Raw genomic sequence first — 27,699 nt, forward strand, 5'->3', positions numbered from 1 at the left:
CCTTTGCCCATGGCCATAAGCAATGTCCCTCCACCCCATCTCACCTCTAGTATGTCGATGAGGACGCTTTCCTCTGGCTGCTTGGTGCTGCGAACATTTTCCAGGACAATGGAGTAGTAGACGCCCTGGGGGTCTGACTGGTACAGGTTGTATGTGTCTGACTGGTACCACTCCTGGAGGGCGAGGAAGACCTGGTTCTCGTCCGTGCTCACTATCTGAACATCCTGTGGGGAGAGATGGAGGGATAGAGAGCAGAGAGAGAAGGAGAAGTGGGGGTCAATATTTTCTGAATCAGTGGCATTTGGAATGAAAAAAACCAGTAGAGGGAAGAGAAAACTAATGAAACTGAATGATTAAACAGATGATACAATGCAGAGATCTTACACAGAGAGAAATCATTAAAGTGAAACAAAAAATATGAAAAAAAAGCCTCAAGTGTTGACAGGTGGGGAGAAAAAAAGCAGAGGAGAGAACAGATAACACAGTAAAAGCAGCAGAGTCTGATTCACAGCAAAGTTTGACAGTAACTCACTGCGTGCCAAAGAACATAATCTGATAATTACAGAGGCACAGAAACGAACTGGGGGAGATCAGGGAACGCTTTACCCAACGAAAAACTGTTTTTGGCAGCTTTGAAAACTTGTTAGGTGTTCTTGTCAAAGCTTGTGAGCCTCCAATGCAAATGACTTCATCACTCACGAAAGACTGTAACAGCGGCGAAAAAGAGCGACTCAGCACTTTCTCTGTGTTAGTGATTACATTAACATAACATTTGAAGATAAAGTCCTCAGAGAGCAGGGGGAAAGTGCCCAAGAAGGTGTGTCTCTAATCATTGACACCCGGCCATGTTGCTCAGAAAAAACACTAGAGCTCAATTACCCTTGGATTTATGGTTGTGGCACAGAGTAATAACAGTATTGAAAGCTGTGCACCAATTTTCATATTCATAAATGTACTGTTTCTGAGTCACCCAGCAAGCTGTCACAGTATGTCGCAGTAAGTAAAAAAAAAAAAAAGTAACTAAGTGGTACACATGGCTGTTCAGTTTAGAAAAGACTTTACTTTTACTTGTACTGTTGATATTTAAGTTTCATTGACAACCTTATACTGGCAAAAATGAATGAGCTGATCCCAGAATGACTGAGCATGATAGGTTACATGTGTACTGTGGTAATGGATGTTCAGTATGTGATGGGATATGGAAGACCAAATTGATAAACAGAGTAATTTAGGGTAAGAACATAGACTATATCAACAGCTCCTATCCATAGCTGTTGCTTATTTCTCACCCCTTACCCAGATTACATTACCTATAAAATCTTAGAACTACATGTGAATGGGAAGGCAAATACACTTCCATAAACACAGATCAGGTGGTATTTTTGCAGCTACATGAGACCTCCCATCTGCCTATGTCTTTACCTGTGAAGTGCTTGCACCTTACATTTACAGATCAAACATAGCTGCCAGGTAACATGCTTGTACATTCCACTATTCTGTTTGAAATATGTGAATCTGATGCCGAACAGGATTATGAGGAACAGCAGCTCAAAGGAGCTTTCCTACGCACTCAGTGAGCAGACGTTTGAAAACATGTACTTAACTGGACGGATTTGGTTGAGATGAGAAAAGACTGAGATGATTCAGAGAGGTTGCCTTTGTAAGACACGACATGTAGAACAGTCATGTAACACTGTTTGAGTGTGTGAATACAACTAAGGAAGTTTCTCAAACCAGTGCTGTGATAAAACTTCAAATAGGGCATTGGTTTTCTTTCAGTAACCAACGTCTGGAAACTACAGGAATGTTCTGAAGGACTGAAATCAATGCATTTCAAAAACTTTTAAAACTTTCATCAAACGTGTTCTACAAGCAGAAACTACATAAGGGTGTGAGTGCACAGATGGTAGGAGATAAAAAAGGAAAAAAGAAGCACAAGGATCGGAAAAGTATGCAGTCCAATGGTTGAAAAATGTGGCACCATCATTAAACAGTCAACTTTGTCTTGAACTGGATCCCAGTCCACCTTTAACTGGGTAACAGATACAGAGCCAGAATGTAAAAGAATGCCAGCAACAAAGAAAGACCGCTGAGCAGAACTTGTTTCAAAATGTTGTCTAGACTGTAGGATACCTGTATTTTCTGGTAATTTACTGGAGTCAGTGGTATTTGAGCTGGGCTTCTACATTCCACTATAGCTAAAGGGGTTAAATGTAGCATGATAAGGGCGAAGGGAAGACAAATGGTCGCTGGTAATCTCCACAGATGGCATTCCAAGCAGATTGTTTTGAAATGCCACCTGTCTGGCTTCAAGGGCATTGTCCTTTACCCTCTGGCTAAAATCCTAACTTGATATTGCAGGATAACTCTACCAGTGTCCCTTTTATTGGTGCTACATCACGGAGTGCCCTCTGAAACAAACACCGTCCATCCATCACTGTCAGGGCAGGCAGGTCTACAGACCCCAGAGACAAGGGCCTCTGCTGGGAGTGAAATATCAGATCCTAGAGGCTTCACAAGCCACTGGAAGCTGTAACAACCTACACTCAGCTATTTCAGACTTCCGTTGACCCAAACTCAACATGCTGTTAATAACACTTGAAAGGCAAAGAGAAAGAAATAATGAGATGGCGAAGGCTACAGCTCAATTTACACTTGAATGGAAACTGTCTGGGTGCAGACACTCCATGCACACCCTCAAAAATGTAAGTGTCTTTACAATGTAGAACAAAAACAAACCACAACAATGAGTGGAAATAAGCGATGTGATTAGTCAGCTGTGAAGTATACACAGTAGTGAAAACCCACAGTGCATTATTAAAGCCAGAGAGAATGAAACAAGACCCAGGAGCTGCTACAGCAGAGCAGAGAATGAAGGTGAACCAAAGGAAGTGTGAATGTGAAAAAGTCGAACAGATGTTGCAAAACTGTTTTCAAACATATGTTCATACATTGTGTTTTGTTGATGACATTATCAAATGTGCTCAAATGTGAAATAAGATGGCATATTAAAGTTTTTGGGAGACTGACTATCAATCAACTTAACATTGTATAGCTTAACAGTATATCTTCCATCTTTAATGTTCATTGTCATTTATATTTTTTTGTTGTTTGCCTTATTGTGTTACCTTCTTTCCCTAACTTGTTTACATGTAGGGATGGTGGGGAATGTGTCAGCCCTGATTTCATTCAGCTATGGACAACATGTCAACACGACAAGAACTACTGGTAACATGGCTAAAACACCAGCAGCCATAACAGGAAATTCAGTCATTTGCATGACAATTTAATCCAAAAAATGTTAATACTTTGCCTCTCTAACAAGCTCTACCTTCTGAGCCCCAGCCGCCAGTCCAAACCATAATTTGTCCTTTAACAACAGACCCATCAAGAGTGATCGCCAAGGAACTGCTGTTGTCATCACAATTACTGCGACTTGATTAACTTCGCTTGATATAAGATACAGTACACCGGGATGGGAAAAAAAAACTCATAGCAATAATACTCATAGAAAAATATTCAGTGATCACAATCTGGGGTTTTGCTTAATCGCCTAATATTACTGCTCTCTGTAATGATAAGAGTTGATTTTTCCACCAACTCAGTATGGCTCTCTGTCTTTCAGTCTGCCAGTTGGATTCATGATCATGAAACTCATGGGGATCATGAGATTCATGATACAAGTAAACATTTTGAGAGTTTGTTTTGCACATTCATTAAGTAGTAAACTCGCTGCTGGCATATAGCACTATCTCCCATCTGAAACTACAGCTGAGGTTAGCTGGTTAGCATGCTAACTTTGGCATATATCTCTGCAGCCCAGTACATAGGTATCTTTGACATAATCTCAACACTTTTGTGTCTTCACATTCTGGTGGTTCATTCTTTGAACGTTTTATATTAAACTTGTATATCCGTCCTTCCATACCTTACGAATTGCCCCTTTAATTTATCTGTGGATCAAAATATTCATGATCACAAGAGGATGCTTTCTAAAGACTCCAGTCATCCCATGGACTTGACATCTAGCCACCACGATGAGGTGGTTACCTGTGGTTTGGGACCAGTAGCTCAGTCCATGGCTTCGGGACCGGAGGGCTACATAATACATATAAAGGTTAATAAAATAGCCACAAAAAAAAAGGCAACATCAGCATGTTGGTATTGTCACTGTGAGCATGTTAGTGTACTGATGTTAGCATTTAGCTCAAAGCACTGATGTGCAATCCATGGCACAAGTAGGTCATTCATTCGTTATTACACAACACAGGGTTGTATAACAAAATAAAAGTTTGTAAACTCCTTCACGATACACAAATTACAATGCATATGTACAGTTATTTATATACAAATGTTCATAAACACTTGGTGCATATTTGATAAATGAGAAATTGGAGTCTCTCAGGAAAATCAGGAGGGTTGGCATGTATATGGTGCACCACATTCTGCCATTTCAGGGGGCTCATCTACTCTAAACCATAATATCCCTTTCCAAATTCGGAAACCTGTTGCTACTAGGTAGCTTACGTTCTAGCTCCACTTCATTTTTCCGTGCTGGATTTACCACCAAGTTCTTGAAATCTAAAAGACTTATGGAAGATTTCAGAACAATTCTGCATGCAATCCATTGTTTCTGGTCTACTAGCCTGTATAGTGTGGCTGAATTTGCCAAACTCCACACTACTGAATGTCTGCTTCTCTTTATTGGTCATCCTTCTGAGGGACAGTTTAGAGAGCCTGTTTGGACTACACCCGTCACCCCTGTGGCACTAACTCCAAGCTTGCTCCAGCTGTTTACTTGCCCGTGCTTTCACAGTGGTGTTAGACATTCTGTTTCATGCAGCATGCTAAAACTGTTACACCTTCTCAACATAAGGCAGGTATTATATTATAAGAAGGAGCCTTGCACATGTCATTTCTCATACTGCTGTTGGAAGCTTACATAAAGTCATTTCAGGTGTTCTTTTAAATGGCCTAAACTACATCATTGCACCCATCTTCCTGCAACGTTACTGTGACTTGGTACAGAGCGGTGTCAGGAGTGTCTTGCTCATTTCATTAAAAAAATGCACAACATCTGACGCCAGATTTCCCCCCGCAGTCAGCTGTGACATAATAGCCTCTTCAGCGTGCTCACCCTCGCACAGCAGCGTTGAGCTCATTTCCTTTCACACTCTAACACATCCCATCAATCATTTAAATCCTCATCATACCCCTCGGACATTATTCACACTGAATTCTGTAAAGAGGTCTTTGATACAGTCAGCTCACACATTTTTACCTTTTATAAATACTTCATTCCAAGATCAATCTTCTTATTAATTAAAGGCATATTTCCACATTGCCTTCTTGTCAAAGCTGTCATTTTAACACTGAGACACTCGGTTTCAGTGGTCACAAACTGCTTTTGATTGTTGATCCGACGTGTCGCTGTGAATCAGTGAGAGGACAAATCTTTCGTATCAGTTCTCTTCTGAGTTTGATACATACTGGTTCAGCACTGCTATGCACTGCTACTTGGACAGAGCCTTGCACTCAGTCTGACGCTGACCTCACTTCTCAGCTTTGCATTTTAACTGAGACTGAGATGTGGGTCAAAGCCCTGAAAAAGGGAGAGTGCCTCAAAGGGCTTTACAATCGACAACCAATATAATATAACCTGATATACTTGATCTGGATAAGGACAATCCTCAGGAAGAGCAAACGAGGGTGGACCCCTATTTGATGACAGGGGAAACAGAGGTGATCTACAGGAGCTCCGATCAGGACCATAACTCCAGGGATGAGAACACAAAACAGCATGTGGAGCAGGAATATTTTCACATCTTACTCGGTGGATAGAGGTTTTTTTTCTTTTACCAACCAGAGGTGATTGTCGATTATGTCAAGTTTGAGTGGGTTAGAGTGTGTTTTACAATGAGTTAACAAATCAAGTAAGCTCGTCTTACTTAGGTAAAAGAGAGAAACTTGAATTCAGAAGGTGCATGGTTGTATTTTTCTGTTCAGTGAAGAAACAGCTGGAAGGGTATTTCCTGTCTTGACGTTTTGTGAAATATAGCACACTCGCAGATTGCATACATCAAGTACTGGGACTATCAGATTATCACCTCTTGAGGCATGAAGTGGTATTTACGAGACAGGACGGCTAGCTGGTTAGCATGCTAACCTCAGTAGACACCTCTGCTTCGTTTTCAGCTTCATTTTGAATGTTTTAAACTTAAATTCTGGCGATATATTACAAGCTGCCCCTTTAAGATGAACATATCTTAACATGTTGACATGTATCTACTGGTGATTACCCACATCAGGACAGTGGCAGTGTGTGGCATGGAAAACAATGGGTGTGCAGCCCACCAAGTCAACTGAGGATTTGAATTTCCTGACACTATTTTGATTAAACTAGAATGCCTCTCTCTTAAAAGAACTACCACTGAAGTGCTGCTGAGCAAGAAATTCTTGCATGTCTGCTGGAGCTACACACTGTGGTTGTGTAGTGTTACTTGGTAAAATAAAGTGTTAAAAAGACAGGAAGGTGAGTACATCCTGGGTGACACACAGCAACAGACCAGATGGAAGCAGAGCAAAAAGGGACAATTATTACCTGTGATTTCACAGCCCAGCAAGCTGTATGCATGTGTCTGTGCGTTAGTGTGCGTCTGCGTGTGTGTGTGTGTGGTTAATCCATAACTCGGGTCAGGTCTCGCAGGACAGAGCCAAACTGCTTTCTCTGATGGCCTTTGCATTTTTCATCCTCCAGCCTTTCAATTATTCACAGTGGAAAAACATGGTGCTTGAAACATTCCCTCTCTCACCCACACACACACACACACACTTTCCCCTCCTCTCCTCCATCCCGTCTCTCACTCCATCCCTCTTTCCCTCTCTCTTGTTGTCCCCCCTCTGTGTCGCTCGACCTAAAAGCTTCACAACATGTGACCTATCTGCTCACCCAAGTAAGAGGACACATGTAGAGGCAGAGGGGGACAAGCGAGAGAGAGAGAGAGAGAGAGCAACTAGGGCGTACTTTAACTAGACACACACTTACACACACGCTCATACACAAACTTCCTGCCACACCTAATCAAATTGATCCCTATCGTTTCGTCTTGTTGGAAGGAGAGCAAAACGCGCGTGTGTGTGTGTGTGTGTGTGTGTGTGCACTGGTTTTCATATCTTTGTGGGGACAAAAATCTGTATACACAGTCACGTCATGGGGACCAGCTGCGGTATGGGGACAAAAAATCAGGTCCCCATGAGGGAAACAGTTAAAAAGCAATACAGGAGCTGCTCCACATGTGCCTGTGAAGTTTTTAGCATTGGCCCATTACACATGTTTTTGATCATTGTGTGTGTGTGTAAATGGTGCTCAGTAGCTCCCCCACATGGTTTTAGCTTATATTGCATTCACTGCTCCACACACACATACCTTTCATATATGGTTATGCCCCACCCACATCCGGGTCCCCAAAAAGAAGGATTTTCATGACAAAAGAGTGTAACAGGTAGTAATCCACATTGACGGAAGAACAATCAGAAGATGCCACCAAGAGATGGCAAAGAGGACAACAAAAGAAGATGGAGCAAAAGTTAAACACAAGGTAAGCAAATTTGTATGAATGAACAATTAATAAAACCAATGCTCAACCACAGATATTTGTTTATCAGCTCTAGTTAACAAGATAGCTAATTAGCTCTAATTGCTAAGTATTGTGCTAAGTGTAGCCTTGTATTTTGCTGAGTTTTCACAATATAGTTGCATGTAACTCTGTATGAGGGGGTTTATGCAAAGTAAAGGACCATAAAATTGTGTTAATTAGCTGTGGTTATTAAGCAGGATAGCTAGCTCAAATTGCTCACATGGGCTGATTGCAGCCTCATGTTTTTCACAATATAGTTGCATGTAGTTCAGTTTGAGGGAGTGCTTAACTAGTGCTCAACCACAGATATTTTTTTATTAGCTCTAGTCTAGTTAATAAGACATGCAGGTGTTTGTTAAACAGGTAACAGGCTGCAAAGAGAAAACACTGCTGCTCTGGCAGTGATAACTGTGTGTCTTTATTAGTATTAGCACAGTATGTGTGCAGTGATAACTGTGTGTCTTTATTTGTATTAGCACAGTACACATGTGTGCAGTGATAACTGTCTTTGGCCACTTGTAGCAAGGTTTGTTGTAGGCAACTGGACTTGATAGAGTTCTTGAAGACGTTTTGCCTCTCATCCAAGAGGCTTCTTCAGTTCAGTTCTTCATGGCCTTTCCAGGTTAACAAAAACATGGAAAACCTGGAAAGGCCATCTCTCAACAGGGGAGGTGGTCTAAGACATAATATATCTGCCACATATATTGCAGTTTTAAGATCACTCTCCAGAAAGTTTTATACCCACCTGAAATCATGAGGTGAAACCCAAGGTCCACACAATGGAAGAGGGGCACCTGAGACACACGCCCCTTCTAGGTGTTAACGACCACACAGTGGTTAAATACCTGAACTCCCAAACCAGTCAGTCAGAACTGAAGAAGCCTCTTGGATGAGAGGCGAAACGTCTTCAAGAACTCTTATCAAGTCCAGTTGCCTACAACAAACCTTGCTACGAATACCATGACCTGGATGACTGAGAATCTTCACAGACATGTCTTTGGCCACGTTTCCCAGATCCAGTTAAGAAGATCTTAGTGCTAAGAGTTTCTTAAGAGCACTCTTAGAGCCTCCTGTTAAAGAAAAACACGTTTCCCATATTCGCACTTAGCTTAAGATCTTTCACTAAGAAGGGAATGTAAGATTGAGCTGACCCGCTCTTAACAGTCTTCTTAGCGACCCAATGCTCACAGATTCAACCGCATCATGCAAATGAATATTATATTAAGCAAGGAGATATTAAGACAGTGTATATACGTATATATATACACGTATATATTTTGATCTATTTTATACTTCAGATTTATATTGTTTAGCATTACTTGGTGACAGAAAAGAACAAAGTTTATTCTGCAGGGAAACCTGTGTCCTTAGTGTGCATATGACAAATTATGAAATTCAACCAGCTATTTATTTCCTGTCCAGCATGTCTGGCCATTTGCAGAGTTTGATATCCAGCTGATCATTTGAATCACGTGTGATGGAGCAGAGAAACATCTAATCCATGCAGGGCATGGACACAGTGATATTTCTAATAGTGTTAAAGACTAAGAATTCTGACTGAATATAATGCAAACTCTTTTTTTCTCTCTTAAGTTTGAAATGCCACGAAGGATCAGCCCCCTTCAGGATGCCATTTGTCATGTTATTTCAAGGACCGACAAAACAGACAAATTGGAAGTCAAGTACATCAATGCAGTGAAAGGTAAGGTGTTGTCTGATGTGATTTGCTGGGTAATACTTACATGATACACAATATACTGTGCATAAAACATGCACAATTATTACCAGATGAGCATGAAATGCAAAACCTGAGGTTACATTAGATACTAGTAGGGCTGCAATGATTAGTCAACATTATTGACATCAACAACAATTTGTTGACACATAATGTTATGCTTGATGTGTTATTTAAAGACCTAAAATCAAAGAGCAAGCAATGTAATTAAAACTGCAGGAGTTCATTTGTTGTAGCAATACACTACAGGAAGTAAGGGGTGCAGTATCGCTTCCATTGTCTACCATGACTGCATTCTGCACCGCAAACATGGGCAGAAAGGAGAGAAATTTTCTATGGGAGAGAGAGTATGAGAGCAATTTTCAGACAACAAGCCAAATTAGTCAGTGAAGTGTAGCATGTAAAGCAGACTTGGCTCTCTAAAGCATCACTGCAGCAATGTAGAGTGTATGTGTTTACTGCTCAGTTAGTTGGCATCGGGTGTGTTTTTGTGGAGTAGAGTATTAACTATATTGGTTAAGCTAAGATAGTTACAGTAGATCGAATACTAATGTTCACTGTCTGTGTGGTACCAATGGACTCTTGGCCTTTCCCAGCTGAAAAAGTTGAATATGTTTAAAGTGCAAGGAAGACTGCAGAGACGGAACGTCAGCATTAATCAACTTTAACCAGCTGTGTTTGTATAGAACACTTTAGATGGTGAGCCTCATATGAAATAACAGTTAAGGTGTAACATCAATGCAAAGGTGATGAAACGATTGAAATGGGGAAAATAGGTTAGATAAGGTTTGAACTAGAATGATATAAAACACAACATACAAAAATTCTTGTAATAATAATGATAATTGGAAACAGATGAGGGGTGTGACAGAAATAATGTAATCATTAAAAAATGATCTGCTCAACCCCAGATTGAAGCTTCTAAGTCAGATACAATATATCAAGGTCATTTTTCGTAATTGTCATCTTTATTCTGCAAGTTGTGTTTTACACATTACCATGGACCTAATGGCAGAATGGATGGCTTTACCTGTTTTGTTGAAACTATTGTTGCTTTCTTCTACAGGACGTGGTGTATTTGCAAAGGGTACAATCAGCAGAGGACAATTTGTTGCTGAGTATAGGGGGGACATGATAAATGATGCAGAATATCAGAGCAGAAGAAGAGTTTACCACCCAACATGTGCTGCGTTTATGTTTGCATTCAAGTGGAGAGGGAAAACATGGTGGTAAGACTTAATTTCTCCACCTATTCTACACCACACTAGACCATATTAGAATATTGTGAATGGGACTCTGATCTGGTGTTTTTCTTTTTGTCATGTTCCCATCTATTTTTAAGCATTGATGCCTCAAGAGATGATGGGTCATTGGGGCGGCTAGTGAATGATGAACACAGGAGGCCAAATTGTAAGATGAAAAGGACTGATGTGAATGGAAAGCCTCACCTCTGTTTGTTTGCCTTGGATGATATTCAAGAAGGAGAAGAAATTACCTATCATTATGGAGACGGGGACTGCCCATGGAGAACACAAGTATGTTATACAGTACACATTATACAGAATGGCTCTGTGTAACAGAATCAAAGTAACTTTTGAAAGAATCCTAGTGGTATAATATTATGAATATAATTTATCACTACATTTTTTTCATTATTGCATATTATTGAAAAAAATGCTATGACGTTTGATGTTTTGAGTATGATGGTATGCATCTCATTCAATTGATTTTTGTCTAAAACTTGAACCTTGAGCAAGTGTTCATTCATTTTCTAAAATGCTGTGAAGGTTAGTGCAGATTAACCAATGGTTTATCGTTATCTCTCATTCTAAAATATTCATGTTCAATGTGTTTAGATGACCAGCATTAATTTCTCTCACTTCTTTAAGTAGCTTTAATGAGCCACAGTTTTGATGATAGTGTAGTGTGAAAAACACTTTAACATAACCCATGAAGAATGTTAATGTTGGCTATGTATTTCAGGCAAATTTCATGTATCAATGAGATTATACTCCTATTTAATCATTACTCTTAATCTGGACTCTCACGATGTCCCCACATCACACCTTCACCCTTTCTTGTCTGGGTAATAACTGTGTTTGGAAAATCAGACTACTGGTAGTCTGGTCCCCATAAGGAACTGAAACATTGTGTATAGAAATGTCCCCATAAAGCCTGTTTGATTTTACGATGTGTGAAAACAGAGGTTGGCAAGATAGAGAGGAATGTTTACTATGAGGTTGTTGTCTCTTGACGTTTTGTGCATGCTGACATGCATCTCCTCTAGGAGATTCTGTCTGCATAATTGTTCACTCTTTTTGTATTCTATAAAGTTAATTGAGTTTGACTATTGGTTTCTTATATTCTGACATGTTGTTTTACTAAGATGACCAGCACTGCAGCTGATGATGTGGCTTCACATGACTCTAGTCCATCCCTGTCTGTGAATCCGATGGATGATGCTGCTGGTCCAAGCAACACTCAACAGGTATTTACATATCCATCACTTTTTTATGTTATTTTTCTCTTTATATCTGAGCATTTCTGATGATGGACATTAATTTTCATGATAATGTGTTGTGCATTAACATGGCAGGCAATTTCACATAATGCATTCAAAATGTTAGTGTTAGCAGAGTATTTCAGGCAGATTTAATTCATCACAGGGATTATTCTCTTGTTTAGTTATCACTCTATTCTGGACACTCACGGTGTCCCCACACCACACTTTCACTAAGTGTCTGAGTAAAAAGTGTGTGTAAAATGTTTTAACATGGTCCCCATAAGGAACTGAAATATTGTGTATAGAAATGTCCCCACAAAGCCTGTTTGATTTTACGATGTGTGAGAACAGAGGTTGGCAAGATAGAGAGGAATGAGTCTGCATAATTGTTCACTCTTTTTGTATTCTATAAAGTTTACTTGAGTTTGACTATTGGTTTCTTATATCATATTCTGACATGTTGTTTTACTAAGATGACCAGCACTGCAGCTGATGATGTGGCTTCACATGACTCTAGTCCATCCCTGTCTGTGAATCCGATGGATGATGCTGCTGGTCCAAGCAACACTCAACAGGTATTTACATATCCATCACTTTTTTTATGTTATTTTTCTCTTTATATCTGAGCATTTCTGATGATGGACATTCATTTTCATGATAATGTGTTGTGCATTAACATGGCAGGCAATTTCACATAATGCATTCAAAATGTTAGTGTTAGCAGAGTATTTCAGGCAGATTTAATTTATCACAGGGATTATTCTCTTGTTTAGTTATCACTCTATTCTGGACACTCACGGTGTCCCCACACCACACTTTCACTAAGTGTCTGAGTAAAAAGTGTGTGTAAAATGTTTTAACATGGTCCCCATAAGGAACTGAAATATTGTGTATAGAAATGTCCCCACAAAGCCTGTTTGATTCAAGACGTGTGAAAGCAGCCAGAGCTTGGCTGGGTAGGAAGGAATGGGTACCATGATATTTGATGTTTTCTCTCAGAAATCGGTGTCATGCATTTCATTCGAGAGAGATTCTGTGCGGACAATTGTTCACTTGTTTTTTCCCTATTGTGTTGTACAGAGCTTACATCAGATTCACCATTGGTGTCTTGATCGATCATATTCTGAAACTGTATCATTGTTCAATGTGTTTATAGATGGCCAGCATTACAGCCAAACATGTGGCTTTAGGTGACTCTCATCCCTCTTCCCCATCTCTGAGTCACATGGATGATGCTAGGCGTACAAACTACACTCTCCAAGAGGTATATATACATTTTACTCACTTCTCTTTACAATTCTACAATTCATTTAGCAGACGCTTTTATCCAAAGCGACGTACAATTGAAAGCATTGACGAGGCTCTTTATCACGTTTTTGAAGTTCTCTCACTTTTTTAAGTAGCTTTAATGAGGAAGGACCACAGTTTTGATGATAGTGTAGTGTGAAAAACACTTTAACATAACCCATGAAGAATGTTAATGTTGGCTATGTATTTCAGGCAAATTTCATGTATCAATGAGATTATACACTTATTTAATCATTACTCTTAATCTGGACTCTCACGATGTCCCCACATCACACCTTCACCCTTTCTTGTCTGGGTAATAACTGTGTTTGGAAAATCAGACTACTGGTAGTCTGGTCCCCATAAGGAACTGAAACATTGTGTATAGAAATGTCCCCATAAAGCCTGTTTGATTTTACAATGTGTGAAAACAGAGGTTGGCAAGATAGAGAGGAATGTTTACTATGAGGTTGTTGTCTCTTGACGTTTTGTGCATGCTGACATGCATCTCCTCTAGGAGATTCTGTCTGCATAATTGTTCACTCTTTTTGTATTCTATAAAGTTAATTGAGTTTGACTATTGGTTTCTTATATTCTGACATGTTGTTTTACTAAGATGACCAGCACTGCAGCTGATGATGTGGCTTCACATGACTCTAGTCCATCCCTGTCTGTGAATCCGATGGATGATGCTGCTGGTCCAAGCAACACTCAACAGGTATTTACATATCCATCACTTTTTTATGTTATTTTTCTCTTTATATCTGAGCATTTCTGATGATGGACATTAATTTTCATGATAATGTGTTGTGCATTAACATGGCAGGCAATTTCACATAATGCATTCAAAATGTTAGTGTTAGCAGAGTATTTCAGGCAGATTTAATTTATCACAGGGATTATACTCTTGTTTAGTTATCACTCTATTCTGGACACTCACGGTGTCCCCACACCACACTTTCACTAAGTGTCTGAGTAAAAAGTATGTGTAAAATGTTTTAACATGGTCCCCATAAGGAATTGAAATATTGTGTATAGAAATGTCCCCACAAAGCCTGTTTGATTTTACGATGTGTGAGAACAGAGGTTGGCAAGATAGAGAGGAATGAGTCTGCATAATTGTTCACTCTTTTTGTATTCTATAAAGTTTACTTGAGTTTGACTATTGGTTTCTTATATTCTGACATGTTGTTTTACTAAGATGACCAGCACTGCAGCTGATGATGTGGCTTCACATGACTCTAGTCCATCCCTGTCTGTGAATCCGATGGATGATGCTGCTGGTCCAAGCAACACTCAACAGGTATTTACATATCCATCACTTTTTTATGTTATTTTTCTCTTTATATCTGAGCATTTCTGATGATGGACATTAATTTTCATGATAATGTATTGTGCATTAACATGGCAGGCAATTTCACATAATGCATTCAAAATGTTAGTGTTAGCAGAGTATTTCAGGCAGATTTAATTTATCACAGGGATTATACTCTTGTTTAGTTATCACTCTATTCTGGACACTCACGGTGTCCCCACACCACACTTTCACTAAGTGTCTGAGTAAAAAGTGTGTGTAAAATGTTTTAACATGGTCCCCATAAGGAACTGAAATATTGTGTATAGAAATGTCCCCACAAAGCCTGTTTGATTCAAGACGTGTGAAAGCAGCCAGAGGGCTGGGGAGGGGATTTCTAACTCCATTTACATTACATTTTAAACATTCTTTAATGGTAAATATTCACATATATATTTTCACTTTTTATTTGCAGGCTATGACAGTGCCCCAGGACACATTTGAGGTTTTCGTACCAAGACTGAGACGGACTAGAAGGGTCATTGTAAGTTTATCCATCATGTGGGGAAAAACAAAACAGATTAAAAAGAAGTTGTTTTTTTACTTACTGCTAATGTATTTGGACCCTCAATCATATATTATTGAATGGACTATGTCACCAAATTAAATTTAAATTTTAGCAATTGTTACAAGCAAAAGGACCTAATTCCCATACTTTTTCAAAAGGAAAAAAAAAATCATTGATTGTCAACTTACCATTAAAGGAAATCCATGATGAAAAAGCATACAAAAGAAGCCACTAATGCACTCTAAATCTAAACAAAAACACTTTGACTGTCAGTCTTTTTTGTGATAGTGTGTGGATTGCCAATTGGTGTGTCATTTACTGTAAGGTGTGAGGTTTCATCTTGTAGTCATAGCTCAGATGATCACATGACATAAATACATGTTAACCCATATATGTTTTAGACAACTCACACCTTAATTGACACACCTGTTAGCAATCCACAGACTATACAAGAGGAAGGCTGGCTGACAGTTGAAATGTGTTTGTTTGCTCTGCCTCCCTGGCACAAGCTGAGTCATTAAGATATATTTTTTGCAATGACATTTGCTAATGAGCACTTTAATTGTTGACAAGTTTTTTCACTTTGATCTATCCAGCACTTTCTTTCTTCATGAAAGAAAAATGGATTTAGAGGAATTTCAAAATATTTTTTTATTTTCAATTTCATTGTAATTACCCAATTGTAACAGTATTTGAATTTATTTCAGATGAAGGACACCGTTTTTGAAGATTCAGATGAACTTTATTGTACTACGCCAGAGAGTGGAGAAGATTTCATCCCCGATACCACCTCCAAAAGTGATACTGACAGTGAAGCTAGCCTCAAACTCAAACCAACCTCAACAAGAAAACATCAATATGTTGATAATAAATCTGTCATGTGGTCCCCTATCTGTGACTCTACAACACCAGACAGCATGGAATTTGACAAGCAGAGTCATACATCTAAAGTCAGAGCAGAAGAGGAATCCTGTTCCAGTGATGCAGAAGAAGAACCCTGTTCCAGTGATGCAGAAGAAGAACCCTGTTCCAGTGAAGCAGATGAACAACCCTGTTCCAATGGAGCAGATGAACAACCCTCTTCAAGTCAAAGCATAGGCATCGTAGTTGTTGGTCCATGCAAAAGAAAGGCTGGGAAAAGAGTGTATGATAAGAGACATTATTGCTTGTATTGTTCTAAGCCTTATGCTAAAATGGCAAGGCATTTAGAACATGCACATGATGGTAAATCTGATGTTGCTCGGGCTCTAAGCTTTACAAAGGGCTCAAAGGAAAGAAAAAAACAGTTGGATTATATTCGGAACAAAGGAAACTATGCTCACAATGCTTCTGTCATGCAGTCAGGAAAGGGAGAATTAGTGCCATTTAAACGTCCTCCTAAACAGGCACAGGGAAATGACTTTATGCACTGTGCACACTGTCAAGGACTTTACACACGCAAAGTCCTGTGGCGACACATGCGTAATTGTCAACTCAAACCTGGATCAGTCGCCTCCAAGCCAGGAAAGAACCGTGTTCAGTCCATGTGTACATACACAGGGCCTGTGCCGACAAACACAAGTGAACAGTTGTGGGGAGTAATTACTTCTATGAATCCTGACCCGATCGCACACATAGTAAAAAATGACCAAGTCATTATTGATTTTGGGCAACACTTGTTAAATAAAAAAGGGATATCAGCAAAGAATAAACTGCAAGTGCGAGAGAAGATGCGAGAATTGGGAAGGTTGATTCACAGTGCCAGGAGAGTGACTTCCTTGAAAAATATGGAAGATTTCATTAGTCCCAAAAAGTACATGGAGACTATTAAAGCTGTCAAGCTTACATGCGGGTATGAGAGTGAATCAAACAGGTTCTTGATTCCATCTCTAGCAAACAAACTTGGGAACTCCTTAGTTAAAATAAGCAAACTCTTAAAAGCTAAGGGTTTAATCTCAAATGATGAAAAGCTTGTTAAGAATGCCAGCAACTTTGAAGTGGTCCATCAGGAAAAGTGGCATGAGTTGATCTCAGCTACAGCATTGAGGAACATTAGGGAAGCAAAGTGGAATATGCCCAGTGTCATGCCCTTCACCAAAGATGTCCAAAAAATGCACGCATATCTCACACAAGAGCAAGATAAATGGTCCAAATTCCTCTCTGAAAGTCCCTCTACAAAAGCCTGGAAGGAGCTGACAAAGGTGTGTCTTGTCCAGCTCATCCTCTTTAACCGCCGCAGGGAGGGAGAGGTGGCAAGCATGCCCCTATCTGCATTTCTTTCAAGAGACACTTCTGATCCACACGATGATCTGGACTGGGCACTCTCCGAAGTGGAGAAAAAACTCTGCAGACACTTCACTAGGATTGTTGTCAGAGGAAAGCGTGGTCGCCCAGTCCCAATTCTTCTCACTCCTAAAATGCTGAATGCCATAGAACTCCTTGTGTCACAGAGAGAAGCTTGCGGGGTTCTGAAAGACAACGACCACATGTTTGCACGACCAGGGGCCATGACGCACTTCCGAGGGTCAGACTGCTTCCGTGCCTTTGCAAAGCAATGTGGTGCTGATTGTCCCAGGGCACTGACATCGACCAAACTGCGCAAGCATGCAGCAACCTTGTCAACAGTGTTAAACATGACAAACACAGAGATGGACCAGTTGGCCAATTTTCTCGGCCATGACATTAGAGTCCACAGAGAGTTTTACCGGTTGCCTGAGAAGACCTTGCAGCTTGCTAAGGTCAGCAAACTCCTGATGGCTCTCGAGCAGGGAAGAGTGGCTGAGTTTCATGGGAAAACTTTGGATGAAGTAGAGATAGACCCAGATGGTATGTTGTTTTTTCTGTATTTGCCATCTGTTCCTTTTTGTTTGATTAAAAGGGTAAACTGCACTTTATATGACTTCTACAGAAAAACTTCTCGACAGTGACGAAGATGACGAGAACATGCACGAGGGAAACCCTCCACCTACTGATGATGGTATGTACTGTGTTGTCAGAAGGTTACATACTTTTCTTCTATTTTAATAAACTCGCTTTTGTTGAGGTCCCAGCGTGTAAAGGTACATAAATGAGTTTCAGCACTGTGAATTTAGCTGGTAAATATCTGTTTTTGTTAGCTTTTTTCCACATACAGTAATTGGTGGGGGGTTGTTGTTAATGCAGTGTGTTTTCTTCAAATGGGCTATCAATAAAATGGCATGTGGACATGATGTAAAAGAAACCCACATAACTGCACTGCAATGTGTTCTGAAATCAAACATACTGTAATTCCTGTTTTTCTCTTGTCAAGTAGAGATCTAATGATATTGAAATGTCATGTCACCATTATTGTGACCAAAATGATCACATGATCAGTATAATTGATACATTGTCACAATGTGCTCAAAATGTTCATGAGGTACTTATACACACACTGATATGATTTTGCCAATCCTGTACTTCTGTTGGCTTAAACATTTAAACGATAACATACATGATGAAATGTCATTCAAAGATATGAAATATTAAGTGCATTGTGATGATGATACCTCTATGTCAATTTTAGGGGAAAAAAATCAAGACCAAATTGCAACAATTACATTTACTAAACAGCTGAAGACTTTTATGTTTCTCTATTACATAGGGTTAGGTTATATAGGTTAAATACACATTTTACAATTGTTAACTGTCAAGATGCTATGAGACTCTGAAAAGGTTACTTTCCATATGACCACCAACAGAAGAGACACTTCCCCCTCCTGAGAAGAATGAAACGCCACTAGTACCACAAGAGGGACGCACACCTCCTTCATCAGATGATGAGATACCATCAAGAGTCAGCGTTAAGAAGTCTTCCTCCAAAGGTTAGTAGTTTTTAAAATGCACTTCGTGTTTGAATTTGGACTAAAATCATTAACTATTCTGATGATATAAACATTAGGAATAATTGGCTCCAATACCAACCACTTGTCCCTTGTTCAAAAGGCTTGAGCAGTTTAACAGTTAAATGCATAGCATTATTTTGTAGTGAAATGCATTTTGTAGAAGCTATTCAACTACATGTAGCTTTAATATCAATTGAAATAAAAAGCTGAATTGGCTAAAATCATTACTCTTGCCGTGCTCATATAGTGGTAGCAATAAATACAGTGAAATAATAGGGGTGGGCAGAGACACCCAGCTCACGAGATGAGACATTATTTGGGTGACTGGGTTTGATTGGGTTCACAAGATCGAGACAAGATTTTAACATTACTTTTAATAAAACTTTAATAGAATAGAACAATCACTTTATTTATCCCTGAAAGGAAATTTATGTAGTCTGTAGCTCATCTACCCTTTGCGTAATAAGTGTAGTCTGATGGCTGTTGGTAGGAAAGATCTTCTGTATCTCTCTGTCCTGCAACGGATAGAGAGGAGTCGTCCACCACTGCTGCCTCTTTGATCCATCAAGGTGTTATGGAGTGGATGATCCGTGTTGTTCAGGATGGCCTCTACCATCCTCATTGTGTGTATCTCCACCACTTCCCCCAGAGAGTCCATCTTTACTCCGATGACAGAGCCAGCCTTCTTAACTCATTGGCTGCCAGCCGTTTTAGAGCATTTTGACTGATCTTTCAAGACCCACAGAATATTGTGTTCTATGAGTATGTAGGCACAGAGGCTACCAGAAAAAAGAGTAGACTCTTCTTTCGCCAGGAAAAAAAAGTTTGTTTCTACCTTTTTCCGTTCTTTCGTAATCGGGAGTAGAACATAGGCTGGTTTCACCAAAAACACCAGTTTTTGACCAAAACTCTGAGAAAACGAGCTTTTTGTGAAAAAAAACATGTCAAGCAGAACAGTGACTTTGAAGTTAATATTTTTTTTGCTTTAGTGACACCTCACACATCTGAATAGTGTTTTCCTTCTATAAAACAACACTGAGAAAGGACTTTTGATTGCAAAACAATAATTTATTTACAAATATGTAACTGTGTGCAATTTCAAGACTTGACAAAAATGAACTTTTTTGTACAGAACGTCACAGCAAAAGCGAATCGTGCCTGTCAGCGTGAGTGCGTGTCATGTGACTCCTCTCCTCTCTCCTCCTTCCTCTCCTCTCCTCCTTCCTCTTCTCTCTCCTCCTTCCTCTTCTCTCTTCTCCTCACCTCACCTCACCTCTTCTCTCTCCTCTTCTCTCATCTCCTCTCCTCTCTCCTCCTCTCCTCTCATCTCCTCTCCTCTCCTTGCCTCCTCTCCTCTCATCTCCTCGCCTCCTCACCTCTCTTCTTCTCTCATCTCCTCACCTCACCTCTCTTCTTCTCTCATCTCCTCACCTCACCTCTTCTCTCCTCTCCTCCTTCCTCTCCTCTCCTCTCTTCTTCTCTCATCTCCTCACCTCACCTCTTCTCTCCTCTTCTCTCATCTCCTCTCTTCTCCTCTCCTCTCATCTCCTCTCCTCCTCTCCTCTCCTCTCTTCTCATCTCCTCCTCTCCTCTCTTCTCCTCTTCTCTCATCACCTCCTCTCCTCTCTCCTCCTTCCTCTCCTCTTCTCATCTCTCCTCTCCTCTTCTCTTCTCTCATCTCCTCTCCTCTCCTCTCTCCTCCTCTTCTCTCAACACCTCCGCTCCTCTCTCCTCTCCTCTCTCCTCCTTCCTCTCCTCTTCTCCTCTCCTCTTGCATTTGTGAGTGTGTGTGGCCGTGTGTGTGCGTGCGTGCGTGTTTTCACCACTACACAGAATAGTTCAGCTTTGTTAGTTAAGCTGTGAAACACTCTCCTGGGTGCAAGGGGACACAACAGGATGTGCACCACATTTTGGTCTCCCTGTGCCGGCCCCTGCATGCGCAGACTCTGCACCTCCTTGTCGGTCTTGGCTTCCTGCTGGTGGGCATCAGGTGGTCCAGTTTGTGTTTGCCTATCTGTCCGTCTAGCCTGCGCTCTGGATCGGTGGGCTACGCTATCTGCAAATGTACGTTCAGCGTGGCAGGACGTCCCCAAAGTGTGTGCGTAACCAAGCGCACTCAGCCAAGTGTTGACAAATGGGACAGCCCCCTTGTGTAGCGGTTGACACAGTTGGGCAGCACAGTCTTTAATCAGCCTTGGACATGTAGTGTTATGTAAATGTTTCGCTGTCACTCGGTGATCATCTTTCGTTCCTTTAATTAACTTAGTACGAACATAACACTCGGATGAATGAACACTGTCTTTCGCGGGCTGGACTCACCAGTGTGTTACTCTTCAAAAGGTCCGGTCTTGAACAACCACTATAGTTCCATATGCTCTGCATTAATCCATACAACACAGGACATACACCATCTGGACCAGTTGCCTTCCCATAGCAAAGTCTCCCGAGCTCCAACCTCACCCCTGTCTCTGTGACAGACAAGGGTGGAGGAACAGGTGTTAGAAGGGGAGTAGCTACAGCAGTGGAGATGTACCTGTACCTGTTGAAGAACTGATTAAGTTAGTCAGCTCTTCCAACATCACCCACTATTGGCTGTCTTGTCTTTTTGTTGTAGCCAGAGATGGTATTGATTCCTTTCCACACCTCACGGATGTTGTTGTGTTGTAAATTCCTCTCAATCTTTCTTTTGTAGTCCAACTTAGCCATTTTCAGTCTCTTCTTCACTCATGTTGTACCTGTTTGAGCCACTCTTTGTCACCGTTTCTAAAAGCTTCCTTTTTTTGGTTGAGGATTGCCTTTATGTCACTTGTGATCCAGGGTTTATTTTTGGGGAAACAGCGTATAGTCTTTGTAGGTATGACTGTGTCTCTACAGAAGTTTATGTACTGAAATGTAAGACACACAATTTCACACAATTTTTTAAAAATAATTTTCCATAGGAGCACACCTGAGAAAGAGACGCAAACCACCATCATCAGATGATGAGATGCCATCAGGAGTCGGCGCTAAGAGGTCCTCCTCCAAAGGTAAACTCAAAAATCATGCTGCTTTTTAGAGAATGTATTGTCACTGTACAAATTAAAATATAGATTATAATCAAATTATTGTGGGCACACTTGTCTGTAATTTTGCATTGAAATGTAATTATCTCAATTTATTTTCTGCTTCTCTTTTGAGATGCAACTGTTGCTGCCCCAAGCTTACCTTGTAAAAAAAAATCACAAAAAATCTCACAAAAAAAAAAATCTTACATAGCAAAAAAGTAAAATTATGAGAAAAGTAAGTCTCTATATTACATACAATTTTTTTTTATGGTTAAAATTGTAACTTTTTTTAACTTTACTTTTACACATTCCTTGGTTTCCTGAAAATTTGTTCCTGAAGGTTACAGAGGTATTACCAACATAATTCATTAATTTTTTCTCAACTTTATATGCCATTTATTTATTTCAATGTTTATGCCAATTGATCATGTGCCCTGGCTATTTGGCCAAAGGGATGTCCCTTTGGGTGACTGGCAAGCGCGCATGACTCTTACCCAGGAGGTGTGGGTTCAATCCCTGCCCCGGCCCTCTTCACCTTGCCACATTATATTTTAACGATACTGTGATAATACTGATAACTGTTTGTCACAATAATAGTGATGTGGCCTTTTCATATTCTTAATTTTCAACACAATATGTATCTTATTGGAAAAAAGAAATAATTCAAAACATCTGCTGCTTTTCCCTTGTGATTAAGTCAGTCCAAATGACAGTACGCAGATTGATGTTTGACTGACAATGTAAGTAAATATTTTCATTTTGATTGAGGAACCTAATCCATTACTGAAAGGGTTAAGACCTTTAGATTGGAAATCAAGCACATACTCTCCTTAACTGTTTCAATCACAAAACTCCTTTTTTCTCACCACTTCAAGGCAAAGCCACACAGAGGAAGAAAAGGCCCTGGCAGGAGACAGAAGTGCAGGCGGTGGAAAGGCATATGAAGAAGTTCATCACATCTTGCATTGTACCAGGAAAAATGGACTGCGAGAAGTGCTTAAGGGCTGAACCAGAAGCCCTTCAGAGCCGGGACTGGCAGACCCTGAAATTTTATGTTTATAACCGCATATCAGCCTCCAAAAAGAAATTGCAATGTAACTAGCTTTTAAGTTACCAACTCCCTGGTAAGGCATTTTTTTCCCATTACACACATTTCAATTTGAACATTGTCCTCTAAAAAGATGTCAACATTTTATGTTTGATTTTTTGTTTTAAATATACATATTGGGAATCCCTTTCATTGTTTACTATTCATCACGGATCCCCGTTAGTCATCACTGTGGGAAGACTATTCTTCCTGCAGTCCTATGTTAAAACGTAAGAGGAGGGTTTTTTTGTTTGTTTGTATGCCATTTGAACCAATTTGAGTCAATTTGTTCAGTTGCACTCAATAAAAATGGTTGTCATACAATTTATGTGAGTGTGCAATATCTATGTGTTGACTTGATTTACCAAAAAAAAAAAAAAATTAGTTTAATCTATCAATATTCACATTCATTTGACGGTTTGATTTATTCAGATGCTTGCCATTTGTCATTAGTAATATGTGGGACCCATAAGTACAGTTGTTTATGAAACATGGGCACCCCCATCTGCAGTTATTTTTATTTTAATTATTATTCACCATTATTATTATTTCATATTTCACCATTATTTTATTCACAGTAGTTGGTCTGAATGTTGATGAATGTAACCGTAAGAGTGTGTGTGTTAATGTGAGGCAGAGAATAGAGATTAGTGCAGGCACTGTGGGCAGCCAGGGGTCCAGGTAGGGGTCATCAGGGTCAGGAAGGCGCGTACGTGCTATAGTAAACAGAGCGCCGCAGTGAGCGACCACGTAACTTACCGTGTCTGTATTCCTGTGTTATCAGGTGAGCATGTTGGTAAATTATAAAGAAGTGTACTCTGTCCAAGTGTGCAACAAATACACTTGGTGCAAGGTCCCCAATAATCACATGTAATTAGTGGGGACCTTGTGTGAGTTATGTAAATTAATTTACATATTTACAAATGAGGTCCTCATGAACCATGTTAAATCGATTTTTCCCAAGTCCCCAGTTGGCATGGTCCAACTACTACTTCACCAATTCTGATATTTGAAGTTGTGTATAACCTAACAAAGCCATAGTTGTTATACTTGATTTTTTTCATGGCTGTATAACATTTAGAAAGGGTGGTCCCCACACGTGATGAATAAAAAGTCGGTCCCCATAGACCATATAAACCAGTATGTGTGTGTGTGTGTGTGTGTGTGTGTATGTATGTGTGTTGTGTGTAATTCAATCCCTTTCACCTTGCTTGAGGATCAGGGAGTACTGTAACTGAAGTAGTCAAGCCACTGAGGCATAGGATCTCTCTAAGTGGTGGGCTGGAGTTGAACAAGAGCGATTCTATACATTTCCTTGACAAAGAGAGAGAAAGTTTGTGTGTGTGTGTGTGTGCGCGCGTGCGTGTGTGCGCATGCATGTGTGTGCATGTAGAAAACAGACACCAGACAGTCCCCTCTGACAGAGAGCCAATGGCTGTGATTGTCTTAAAGGTTTTCTTTTCTTAGTTTAAGGCTGAAAAATACATGAGACGTCTCCCTGGGCCGTGCATTCAATCAGCGCAGTTCAATAGCACTCAGGCTGGTGTCGCGCTAAAGCGGCCCCCTGTGCCGCCGACACTGACAGCAAAGGGTCCTTGTCTGGAATTGGAGTGGAGCTCATTTATCGTCTTTGCCTATGTCAGTGACACGGGATGTGTCTGGATCGATGCTTAGTGGTGAATATTTTATGGGAGCTATCGTGTATCAGGCCAGAACCGGGACCAATTTGGGTACAGGCACTGTAGGAACATCTGACACCAACGAAGAAGTGGAACATAGTGGTAAGAGGGTTGTAATGTTGCAGGTTTTAATCCCTAGAGTGGAGGAAAATGCATTGCAGCCTCAAATGTATTGGCTTATGGGTAACATGTAAATGTTAAACATGTTATTCCTTGAGAAATTAACAAAAATCTTGCAATGTTAAAGAAAGTGAGAAAAAATTCTGGGATCAGTCCCTTTATCCGGAAGCAAACCAAAATTTAATGGGGTCTATTATGAGCCGAGACCCATCCTCCATTTAAGCTTTGTGGACATTTGTTCTGTAGGTTTGGTGTAATCCTGCTGACAAACCAACAACAACAAATCAACAAATAAACAAATGGACATGGGTGAAAACATAACCTCCTTGGTGAAGGTAATTAAAATGCCCCATGAAATGACTCCAGATGACAGTGGCTGACTGTAACAGTTAACTGGATGCCATATTTTTTGTAGTATTTAAATATATAACTTTGCAATACCCTAAATATATTTTCATAGAATTTGATAAACAGAGATTAATAAATTCAATAAATGTCTCTGTAGAAACATTTTTCTTATTCTAACTTCATAAAGGGCTTTGGACATCAACATAACACAAAAAATGGGGGCGTGGAGGTGGGGTTGGACACATATGGACATCTGTCCAGTGAACTTATGGATTTGTAGAGGTAGAGACGTCTCAGCTCCCTTAGATGGATAAGCAACTGATTTCTAAACACAAATAAAGCTGGTGGACAGCCCTTTAGTTATCTAAACTTATTTTGGTTGATAATCCCTGACAGAAATCTACTGTGACATGACATATCATTCTAGTTTATGAAATTTAAACCACTGTTCAATTTCCAGCAACACTTCTAGTTTATTCTTACAATATGGTGTATAATATTTAATGTTCTAACTCAAAGCAACAAAACAGGTATTCATACATTTTCATTGTTTGAGTGATGTTGTATTTAAAAATAAAAGGATTTGCAAAGTCTATTGTGCCAGCATCAAAATGATGCATTGGCAAATTCCCAAAGTTTAGTCTGAAGTGACATCAGCAGTGCTGTTGTGCTTTACCTTTGGCAAGGAGTACTTGGGAAACCTCATTTGGACAAACTCGTTGCGGCGATAGGACACGTAGTGCTTGGTTCGATTCCCTGTGGTGACCTGGGAAATGGACAAAAAGCAAAATTTAGTCTCAACATGGCAATTTTTCACTTGCAACAATCCACATGACTTCTAAAGACCTTGTTTATGTCAGTTTAAATTAAACACAAGATGAGAGTTCAAATTGAAGGTGAGATTAAAACTGACTGAGTTTGTGTCACTGGGCTCCAAAAAAAAAATGAGTTAGTCGACATCCATCTACCATTGTGCTGAGCAAAGGTGCAGAGTTCACCATCTGCTGTTGGTGACTCACACCTTGCTGAAAGGTAGACGCAATAAATCTCCCCCGCGCTGCACAGACCTTGGCATCCACCTCAAAAAACTGGGACCTGTGGGTAAAAGGCTGAATCGTGCTGACCCCCTGCTGAGAGCTGATCAGAAAGCTCACACAGCACTGACCCAGAATACCCAAACAGCTGAGGCTACGATTTAGCAGACAAAGTTGGGTGAAATAGACAGCGCTGGTGAGTGACAGTGACTTAAACAGGACTTGAACGTTTCATATACCAGATGATGGGCTCAGGCGCCTGCATAACACTTTCTGAAGCACAGTTTGGCATTTTGTAAGGTGAGCAGTGCTTAAACTTTTAGAGCTGCGTCTTTTAAAATCCGATGGAGAACTTTGTATTCAGCACTTCTATTTTTGGGGTTTGTGGGAAGAGCTTTTGTTTTTTCCTCTCTCGCTCTTGGATATCTAAGCCTGTATCGTCAGTGTTCAGATTGAGCTGTGATTACAACCATCGCTTGTGATTGAAAGAAGCAGACTAGCGCGGCTTTTTTTTTTTTTTTTTATGCTGAACAGTGATGAAAAAGTGATGAAACAATGAAAGCCATTTTTATATATAAGAGCCCCTGAAGGAAGAGCTATCGACTGTGTTTTCAAAAAGAATCACTTTCTGAAGAATGTCTGGCGAAGTGGGGGGGTGTGTGTGTCTGCGTGTGTGGAGGTGAATGTGTGAGTGCCAACGCCAACATTGCATTCTTATCTCTGACTCTGCATATTTCTGTACTGCCTCTACATCAGATAAGCACCCTAAGGATCTGGCTACACCACTGGCAAGTGTGTGCATACGTAACCCTGCATGTGTGTATGCATTCTCTGTCAAGGGTGTAAGTTTGGTCTCTGAAGCAAGAGAGGATATCAAAGAAAAGGAAAAATAGGAAATATGTGCATGCCATTTCCTTCTTTATTCATATCAATCTAGCAAATGCCGGCGGCGTGGCCCATCTGACAGGAGCTGATAGAATTTCTGTCGTAAATTGACATTTCTATCCAGTTCTATCCATTTCTTACACCAGCACATTCAGATGATGCAAGGGTATGACAGGGGGGTGAACCCAGGGTTCCAGTGTGCCCTACCCCAACCAGATCCTGGTCCGTGGTCTGTAGAGGCAAATCTGGCGGCCTTCGTCCACATCCTCCTCCTCCATCTGCCCCAACACAGGTTCCCCATTTGTCAAACAGTTTTAACCTCCTTAACATGTCTCATTTTCCCCAGTGCTCAAACTCCTCAACTTCACCGCCGTTCTTCAAGTCTCCTCTACCTTCTGTACCATGCCAGGCTGGCACACAAGCATCTTTTCAGCCCATGCCCCCATTGAGAAAACTGAGGCATTGGCCGGATTTCCACCCTGGTTTTGGTTTCCGCTATTTTCACTCCATGTCTGCCACACAACGCGAGTCAAGCTGCAGCCTCGTCTTCAACTGGTTGTCTTTCTGCTGGACAGGAGAGACGGAGTACCGTAGCCAATACATCCCTGTCTGCCTGCTATCCCTCATGTCTTGTTG

General features: G+C 40.4%; 2 protein-coding genes across 2 annotated transcripts in view; one reads left to right on the top strand and one right to left on the bottom strand.

Moving 5' to 3' along the window:
• The window catches only part of sorcs2 (sortilin-related VPS10 domain containing receptor 2), a 357,654-nt gene that overhangs the window by 36,168 nt on the left and 293,787 nt on the right, over window positions 1-27,699 (bottom strand). The window contains exons 8-9 of the mRNA XM_073474430.1: window positions 25,821-25,910; window positions 45-224 (exon numbers count right to left, since the gene is read on the bottom strand). Of these exons, the coding sequence (XP_073330531.1) occupies window positions 45-224; window positions 25,821-25,910 (270 nt within the window). The remainder of the gene's footprint in view (window positions 1-44; window positions 225-25,820; window positions 25,911-27,699) is intronic.
• On the top strand, window positions 7,169-23,012 carry LOC141003978 (uncharacterized). Its single transcript, XM_073475480.1, has 15 exons — window positions 7,169-7,598; window positions 9,231-9,339; window positions 10,439-10,601; window positions 10,715-10,907; window positions 11,759-11,860; window positions 12,349-12,450; window positions 13,032-13,139; window positions 13,779-13,880; window positions 14,364-14,465; window positions 14,932-15,000; window positions 15,732-17,829; window positions 17,912-17,980; window positions 18,723-18,845; window positions 21,806-21,892; window positions 22,786-23,012. Exons 1-15 carry the CDS (start codon window positions 7,551-7,553, stop codon window positions 23,010-23,012), a joined length of 3,702 nt encoding a protein of 1,233 aa, XP_073331581.1. The 5' UTR covers window positions 7,169-7,550.

The sequence above is a fragment of the Pagrus major genome, chromosome 10 (genome assembly GCF_040436345.1).
Source record: "Pagrus major chromosome 10, Pma_NU_1.0".
Classification (NCBI taxonomy): Eukaryota; Metazoa; Chordata; class Actinopteri; order Spariformes; family Sparidae; genus Pagrus; species Pagrus major.

Bases quoted from the DNA above. Each gene is read 5' to 3' on its own strand.
- LOC141003978 (XM_073475480.1), top strand. From the start codon at position 7,551: ATGGCAAAGAGGACAACAAAAGAAGATGGAGCAAAAGTTAAACACAAG. The intron at 10,908-11,758 runs GTATGTTATACA...TGTTTTACTAAG, and splicing joins ACTGCCCATGGAGAACACAA to ATGACCAGCACTGCAGCTGA. The intron at 17,830-17,911 runs GTATGTTGTTTT...TGACTTCTACAG, and splicing joins AGTAGAGATAGACCCAGATG to AAAAACTTCTCGACAGTGAC.